The 8,361-nt window shown below is 36.7% G+C and overlaps 2 protein-coding genes across 2 annotated transcripts; both read left to right on the forward strand.

Annotated features, from left to right (window-relative positions):
* The first annotated feature begins 1,357 nt into the window (after nucleotides 1-1,357).
* Nucleotides 1,358-4,321, forward strand: LOC110629883 (probable LRR receptor-like serine/threonine-protein kinase At4g37250). Its single transcript, XM_021777074.2, has 2 exons — nucleotides 1,358-3,286; nucleotides 3,584-4,321. Exons 1-2 carry the CDS (start codon nucleotides 1,669-1,671, stop codon nucleotides 4,246-4,248), a joined length of 2,283 nt encoding a protein of 760 aa, XP_021632766.1. The 5' UTR covers nucleotides 1,358-1,668; the 3' UTR covers nucleotides 4,249-4,321.
* A 283-nt stretch (nucleotides 4,322-4,604) lies between these two features.
* Nucleotides 4,605-7,396, forward strand: LOC110629884 (microtubule-associated protein RP/EB family member 1C). The gene is made up of 6 exons (XM_021777076.2): nucleotides 4,605-5,140; nucleotides 5,252-5,407; nucleotides 5,561-5,664; nucleotides 6,440-6,662; nucleotides 6,740-6,853; nucleotides 6,953-7,396. Exons 1-6 carry the CDS (start codon nucleotides 5,033-5,035, stop codon nucleotides 7,226-7,228), a joined length of 981 nt encoding a protein of 326 aa, XP_021632768.1. The 5' UTR covers nucleotides 4,605-5,032; the 3' UTR covers nucleotides 7,229-7,396.
* The last annotated feature ends 965 nt before the right edge of the window (nucleotides 7,397-8,361 follow it).

Raw genomic sequence — 8,361 nt, forward strand, 5'->3', positions numbered from 1 at the left:
TAAAATTAACGAAAATACTAACTAGTAGATTTTTTAAAATATTTTTAATAAATTTTTCAAATGACAAGCAATATCAACAGCGAACAGTATCACAAAATAATTTCTATTGAATTTTAACTTTTTATTTTTAATAATTTAAATTTTATATATTTTAATTTTTATTATCTTTACTGAATTTAAATTTTAAATTTATTAAAATTTATTTATTTATAGAGATTAAATTTGAGATTTTCTCCATTGAATTGTGATGAAATTAAATTGAAGTGTAAAATTCGAAAAATAGAGAGATAAATCTATTAATTATGTAATATCTTAGAAATCAAAACATATTTTTTATTTTAATTTTTTGAGAGTGTAAAAATTAAATTTTAGGAACTAAATTGTTGCGTTCTAAAAAAGATAGTTTGATCATTTTTTTTGTCACTAAAATTTTGATAAATTAAATCTCAGCAATAAAAGTATTGGATTCTAAAAATAAAAAAAGAAATTCATTAATTATGCTATATTTTAAAAATTAAAAAGTAATTTTTTTTTAATATGTGTATATATATTTTTATTTATGAAATCTAAGTGCAGATAAATTTTCTCAAACACAATGCGCCTTGGACTTGAAATGTTGGATGGTAGTAGTTGAACGAAAACCTTTGATATCAGTTTTTTCCCAACCATCATTCATCAACTACCTTAATACAATATATTATACCATGTAATATTGTAAGAATGGTTGATTATTCCGTCGTATCAAAAGAATGGGTTAATTATTACTGGGATGTTAGAAATAATTTAATCTCTATATTTTGAATAATTTTATTTTTTTATTTAAAAAAAAGATAAATTCAATTTAAAAAAAAAGTAAACTGATATTTCAAAAATTGTTTTGATTTTTTATAATTTAATTTAATTTAATTCAATTTTCATTTTAAAATATTCAATCAATTCAATTTAATTCATTTTTTAAAATAATAAAATTAAACTCAGTAGTTTTTTTTAATTAATTGTTAGATTATTTAATTTATTTTTTTTAAAGAATCCACCAATTTTGACTCTTATCAATATTAGGAGGTCCATTAATTATTTGTAGGAATGTAAATAGACTAGTCAAATTTTAAGCGGTGGAGCAATGAATAAACACTAAAATCATCTTGGACCACCTCTGCAATAATTCTGCTGTAATTTCATTTCATTTCTGTTTCACTTATGTATTATTCAATCAATTTCAAACTTCCATTAATGAAAACTAATTTATATTTATTTTTTTAATTAAATTCATTAATTTCTAATAATAATACTAATAAAAGGAAACTGGGATTTGTGAAGTCGATCTAACATAGACATAGTACTTGCTAAATTACTACTACCTTTGTAACTCCACCTGGCTGTCTTCTAGTGAAGATACTATTCTTTCATGTCCTCGTTTATTGCTTCTTAAATGTGAGCACAAGGAAAGTGGTGAAGCAAGAGAAACACTAATTTATTCCTGCAGAGCTGCCCAAAAAGGCATGGTGGTGAGAAGCTTTGCTTGGTCTGCTGTGTATTTTTAACAACTTCCACATGTCATGGCTTCGTAAATCTCACTTGCATCTCTCTTTCTCTCACTATTTCTCTCTGTCGTCTCAGTTTGAGAGAGTAGTTTTTCGTAGGAGAGATGTGGGATTATTCTGAGAAATCATGAACTCCCAAAGCAATGGCCTCCATATCTGGTGGACGATTCTTGCAGTTGTTGTTTTGTTTCTTGTAGTTCAATCTTTTGGGCTTAACACAGATGGTATTCTCTTGCTTTCTTTCAAGTTCTCTATTCTCACTGACCCTCTTCGTGTTCTTCAGAGCTGGAACTACAACGATGAGACTCCATGTTCCTGGAATGGAGTTACCTGTGGAGCTCTCTCTCGTGTCACTGGCTTGTCTCTGCCAAATTCTCAGCTTCTTGGTTCTATTCCTGCTGATCTTGGTATGATCCAACACCTCCAAAATCTTGACATATCCAACAATTCTCTCAATGGGTCTTTGCCTTTTTCTCTTTTCAATGCATCCCAACTTCGCTTTCTTGATTTGTCTAATAATATGATCTCTGGCGAGTTGCCAGAGACTACAGGTTCCTTACAAAATCTTGAGTTTCTTAACCTGTCTGACAATGCATTGTCGGGAACCTTACCCTCCAGTCTCCCTAGTCTCCATAATCTAACTGTTGTTTCTTTGAAGAACAATTACTTTTTTGGTGGTCTGCCTAGTGGATTTGGAGCTTTTCAGGTTTTAGATCTTTCTTCCAATCTCATCAATGGATCTCTGCCTCAAGATTTTGGTGGTAGTAATCTCCAGTACTTGAACATCTCTTATAACAAGCTCTCCGGCCAAATTCCAGTGGAATTTGCTTCACAAAACCCTGGTAATGCCACTATCGATCTCTCATTCAATAATCTGTCTGGACTAATACCAAATTCTAGCATTTTCCTGAATCAGAAAGCTGCTTCTTTTATTGGGAATCCTGATATCTGTGGCGAGCCATCAAGAAACCCATGCCCAATTCTTTCTCATTCGCCATCCTTTCTTCCGAACGTATCTTCACCTACCTCTCCTCCAGCAATCGCTGCAATTCCAAAAACAATATCCTCAAGCCCTGCAACCACCCGACCAGGTCGTGCAGCAACTGAGACTCAAGGGCTTAGGCGAGGAACCATCATAGGAGTTATAGTTGGCGACATTGCAGGGGCTGCAATTCTCGGTATGATTTTCTTCTATGTCTACCACTTAAAGAAAAGGAAGAACGTCGAAACCACAATCAAGAAAGAGGCTAATAATGCAAAGGACACTCGGTCATCTTCCTCCTCAGAATCAAGAGGATTCACGAGATGGTCATGTTTACGCAAGAGAGACAATGAAGAAGAATCCGATTCCCCTAGTTCCGACAACGACGACGAAAATCCTGGAAATCTCGAAAATCAACGGCCACAAGAGCAGGAACAAAACAAAGGAGGCAAATTAGTGACTATTGACGGCGAAAAACAGCTCGAGCTCGAAACTTTACTCAAAGCATCAGCTTATATACTGGGCGCAACTGGCTCTAGCATAATGTACAAGGCCGTTCTCGAAGATGGGACTGCACTTGCTGTTCGTAGAATAGGTGAGAGCCATGTAGAGCGGTTCAGAGATTTCGAGACCCAGTTCCGTGTTATATCCAAGTTGGTGCACCCAAATCTGGTTCGAATTTGTGGGTTCTATTGGGGGGCCGATGAGAAGCTCATTATCTATGATTTCGTCCCCAATGGCAGCCTCGCCAATGCTCGTTACCGTGAGTTCTCCTCTTCCCTTCACTTTCTCTTTTACGCCTTTTCTTTCCCGTCGTTTTATGTGTGCGCATGTTAGTGGATTGCTTCTGCGTCTACTAGTCTGAGCCACGGACTGGATTGTTTTAAATGCATGGTAAGGAGTCAACCACCTGATGTGGTCGCGTTTGTTATCGTTAGCCTCGCGGCGTCGATAGCGATACACGTTACCCGCAGTTCCCGAACACATCACTTTCTAGTTTCTTTCTCCCACAGACAGCGTTGATCTACCCTGCTAACTTGGCGGCTGGTGCATGTTTCAGGGAAAGTGGGCTCTTCACCTTACCATCTACCGTGGGAGGCCCGACTGAAGATTTCTAAAGGGGTAGCCCGTGGACTGTCTTTTCTCCACGATAAGAAGCACGTGCACGGAAACTTAAAGCCCAGTAATATTCTCTTGGGCTACGACATGGAGCCTAAGGTTGGAGATTTTGGGCTCGAGAGGCTCGTGACTGGTGACTTGAGCTGTAAATCCAGCGGATCAACCCGAAATTTTGGAAGCAGAAGGTCCACAGCCTCTCGCGACAGCTTCCAGGACTTCTCACTTGGGCCCAGCCCAAGCCCAAGTCCAAGTCCGAGCTTGATTGGAGGTTTATCTCCGTACCATGCTCCAGAGTCGTTGAGAAACCTCAAGCCCAACCCAAAGTGGGACGTGTATTCATTTGGGGTTATATTATTAGAGCTGCTCACTGGGAAGGTTATAGTTGTGGATGAATTGGGTCAAGGAAGCAATGGACTAGTAGTTGACGATCTGAATCGAGCTGTAAGGATGGCTGATGTGGCAATTCGAGCTGATGTGGAAGGCAAAGAGGAGTCCTTGCTGGCTTGCTTCAAGTTAGGTTACAGTTGTGCTTCTCCAATTCCACAAAAAAGGCCAACAATGAAAGAGGTGCTACAAGTACTAGAGAAAATCCCATCTTCTTCTTAATCCTCATCATACTTGTATGGTCACCAATAAGTAATAACAGAAATATTAATTTATTAAATATAATTTAAACCCAGTTTGTAACTTGTTTTATTTTTCGAATTAAAATAATTAGAGTATCTAACATCATAGGTTCTAATAAAATAATATTATTAGGACCACAATAATTATTTATATAATAAATAAGTTTATAATAAAATATAATTTTTTTTTAGTTTTATTAAATTTAACGAAATGAAATAAATTAGCAAGGTAATAAGTTTGAATTTAAGGTTTAGGGTTTATTGATTGATTAATTATTTATATTTATATTTTAAATATATATCATAATTATATAAATGCTAATTTTATAGATTAATTATTTTATATATTCTAAAATTTATTTACAAATTATTATTTAAAAAATGATATTTCACGTTTAAATTTTAAAGAAGTATTCCATATCCCATTTCGTGCAACTATGAGACCCAAACAATAGCCCAAGGATTCCTTATGGACTGTTATAGAGTTGGACCTGAGGCGGACCCGAACATGTTTACGATTCCTACCCGCATAAAGCGGAGAGGAGAGGACAACGGCTAGTCGGCTGGGTCAGTGAGACAGACCATTTTGAATTGAGAACCAAAAAGAGCCCGCTCTTCTCCCATTTTAAATTCTCAGATTCTCTCTCTCTCTATATCTCAACCTCTCTTCCCCACAAAGAGCGTCCCCTCTCTCTCTGAACGTGAAGCAGCAGAGATTTAGAAGCCTACGGAAAAGCAAACAAAGAAAAATCGGGAAATCAGATATGGCCACGAATATCGGGATGATGGATTCGGCATATTTCGTCGGCAGATCGGAGATCCTCTCGTGGATCAACTCCACTCTCCAACTCAATCTATCCAAAGTCGAAGAGGTCTCTCCTTATCCCTTTCTTTACAATTCATCTCTTTCATTCTTCCTTTGCCCTAGTTTCGCAGTGTCAACGAATAATTTCTCTGACTTGTAATGGATCTGTCAATTTTAGGCCTGCTCCGGTGCCGTTCACTGCCAGCTAATGGACTCTGTTCATCCAGGGATTGTGCCTATGCACAAGGTCAATTTCGATGCCAAGAACGAGTATGAAATGATCCAGAATTACAAGGTCCTTCAAGATGTCTTCAACAAACTCAAGATCACTAAGGTTTGCGGCATTTTCTGAATTTTTCCTTCTCTGTGCGCTTCAAATTCAATTTTACATGCATCTATTAATTCTTTGAAGTGTGAATTTTGTTTTTTGTTTTTTTATATTTCTGGCATTCATTTGGAACTTGGTTGTGGTTTTTGGGTACTTTAGCACATTGAAGTGAATAAGCTTACAAAAGGAAGGCCGCTTGATAATTTGGAGTTCATGCAGTGGATGAAGCGTTATTGCGATTCTGTTAATGGAGGCGCTCTCAAGTAATTTTTTGACTTTACTAATCGTAATTGGTAATTTTATGTTTATTATCTTTTGCTGAAGTGAGTACAAATTACAAATTAAGATTTATTGTTCAGTCGAATTCATCACTCCTGGTAGAACCTTGTTCTATGTCAATTCCAAGCAAATTCTCTTTCAAATTGTGTATTATTTTTTATGATGTTGATTTACTGATTGATCAATTGAAAGCTCTATTTTGCTGTTTTTGATAGTACGAATTTGAAATGAATGTTTATCGGCCTGGGCTTCTTAAAGCCGTGTTTAATGGTTAATCGGGAACAAAACAAAAAGCCAACACTTACCGTCGCTGTTGGCAATTTATTTTCTTTGTCTTTTATCTAAATATATGTATTTTCTTTCCATTTTACTTCTCTCGTCTTCTAATTTTTGTGATTGCAAAGCTTTTTCTCGCCGTAGAATTTTCAATCTTACAACATCTTAATTTTGATATGCCTAGAAGATTTTTCGCTTCTTTTGTCTTGTCAGTACCTACTAGACTATATAAGGGCATGCGGAATTGGTAAGTAGTTGAATGATGCTAGAAAATTTTTTATCCCTGCTGCTGAAAGCTGTAGACTGCGGCATAAACATTGTAATTCACCTTATAAATTTTATATTAACTTGAATTACCTGTCCTATACTTGCAAGGTTTGCTTCTATGTTTTATCCTGATGAAACAAGAGCTTGTCAAATAAGGTAGCGCTTTCCAGGTATACTAATGACTGATTTGATTTACTTGTTTATTTTCGTGGTTAGTTACAATCCACTGGAAAGAAGAGAGGCATGCAAGGGAGGAAAAGAAGCAAGCAAGAAATGTGGGGCATCTCAACCTTCAGCCAAGACTTCAACAGCTGCCGCTCCTAAATCACAGTCCTCGCACAATCCTCGAAGGAATGATTTGTCCTCTGTGAACTCTGCAAATCAATCTGTGAAAGCTTCAAAACCACCTCCTAGTTCAGTGCCTGCATATGATGAACAGGTACGAACTATTTAACTCCCCAAAGAAATTCTTCGAGGGATGTAGTAGTCTAGACTCTAATACTACTTGATATGCAGATCACAGAATTGAAGCTGTCAGTAGACAGTCTTGAGAAGGAAAGGGACTTCTATTTTGCAAAGCTGAGAGATATCGAGATTTTGTGCCAGAGTCCTGAAATTGAAAACTTAACTGTATGCTTTCTTTCATTTTAGAAACTCTAAGAGTAGATAAAAAATTTTCAACTACCTAGGACTCGTGTTAACTTGTGATCTAATGTTTCTTTTCTGCAGGTTGTTGCAGCGATAAAAAGAATTCTGTACGCTGCAGATGATGATCCGTCTGTTGTTGCAGAAGCTCAAGCCATGGTATCCCTTCAGCAGAAAGAAGCATTAAGTCCCATTGTTGAGACTTCATCAGAGGAAAAGATGAATTCAGATTCCCAGAAACGAAAATGCATTGTGAACTATGAAGTTGATTCTACTCTCATCGCAGCATTGTCGCCAAGGCAAAGGCTTTCTGAAGCTACCGATGTCCATTGCAGTGGGTCCCCTCTTGTGACTTACTGATAATTTCCAATCTGAAGATGTAGTCCTAATTACATCTGCTTCACAAAATCCATTGTTTAGCTTGCTCTTTTTTCTACATTCGGATCTGATATTTTTTGCATGGATAACAAGTGATGAATTTTCAATGTCATATAGGCTTGAGAAGAAATAACATTGTCATTTTCCCCATTCTGCTTGACAATATTCTTCATATGCTGTCTATATAATTCTCATATATTGAATACCTTGAATGAATGGATGTTGCAGGCAAATTCTGAGTTTCTGATTGTTCATGTGTACTGTTTCTTGCCTGCACTTTAACTCTGAGCTATTTGTTTTCCTCTTTTTTTTTCCTTACTATTTTATCTACTGCCAGTAGTATGGCTTTAAGCTTCCTTTTATGGTGAAGTGACATCATGAAGGCAAGCACTTTGCTTAATCAGCAGTCATCCATGAATTTAGGATAGTTTTAGATCATCCATATTCACGTATAAAGCAATTTCTTTATTGGCAATTCATGAATTAGCATAGTTTAAATCATCCATATCCATAAGGGGTAAATTTCACCTATCCTTCTTGAACTTAGGACAGTGTTAACAATGCTGTCTCTAAACTTCAATTTATAACATAAGACTCCCTTTAACTTTAACATAATTAATATAAAACTCTTTATAACCTGATAAGTTTGATCTTCCTCTTACTCCATGATAGATCTTGTTTTCTTCTTGCGCTATCGTATGAGTCCATCATATGAGTCTTTCAATGTTCGATCTAATGACCTGCAAAATAAAGACCTGCAAAATAAGGAAAAATGGTCAGGGTCTACTGGGAATGCTACCGGTGGAGACCCTCCGACATTCAAGTCAGGCTCATGAACTGAATTGATGTAGTATGAATAGGCCAGAGTTAATAGACCAAGAGTTGCAGAGAAAAATAAAGTAAAAAATATATAGAGCCGAGGAAGAAGCCAGAAGAAGCAGGAAAGAGAAGACTCCCCTCTTTTAGGCTCGTATGTATGGACGTGTCAGACCCCCTCTCCACGCCTGCAAAGTAATGGATCAGCTCCTCTCCCTCACATCACATCACCGGGCTGGCCTTCTTCCTGCTGGGTTTGGGCTCGCAGATAACCCATCCGGCTCGGCGTGTCTGGATCG

The sequence above is a fragment of the Manihot esculenta genome, chromosome 13, assembly GCF_001659605.2.
Source record: "Manihot esculenta cultivar AM560-2 chromosome 13, M.esculenta_v8, whole genome shotgun sequence".
Classification (NCBI taxonomy): domain Eukaryota; kingdom Viridiplantae; phylum Streptophyta; class Magnoliopsida; order Malpighiales; family Euphorbiaceae; genus Manihot; species Manihot esculenta.

Coding starts and splice junctions, on each gene's coding strand:
- LOC110629884 (XM_021777076.2), top strand. CDS start 5,033: ATGGCCACGAATATCGGGATGATGGATTCGGCATATTTCGTCGGCAGA. Junction 5,408..5,560: donor ACAAACTCAAGATCACTAAG/GTTTGCGGCATT, acceptor TGGGTACTTTAG/CACATTGAAGTGAATAAGCT. Junction 6,854..6,952: donor CTGAAATTGAAAACTTAACT/GTATGCTTTCTT, acceptor TCTTTTCTGCAG/GTTGTTGCAGCGATAAAAAG.
- LOC110629883 (XM_021777074.2), top strand. CDS start 1,669: ATGAACTCCCAAAGCAATGGCCTCCATATCTGGTGGACGATTCTTGCA. Junction 3,287..3,583: donor CCTCGCCAATGCTCGTTACC/GTGAGTTCTCCT, acceptor TGCATGTTTCAG/GGAAAGTGGGCTCTTCACCT.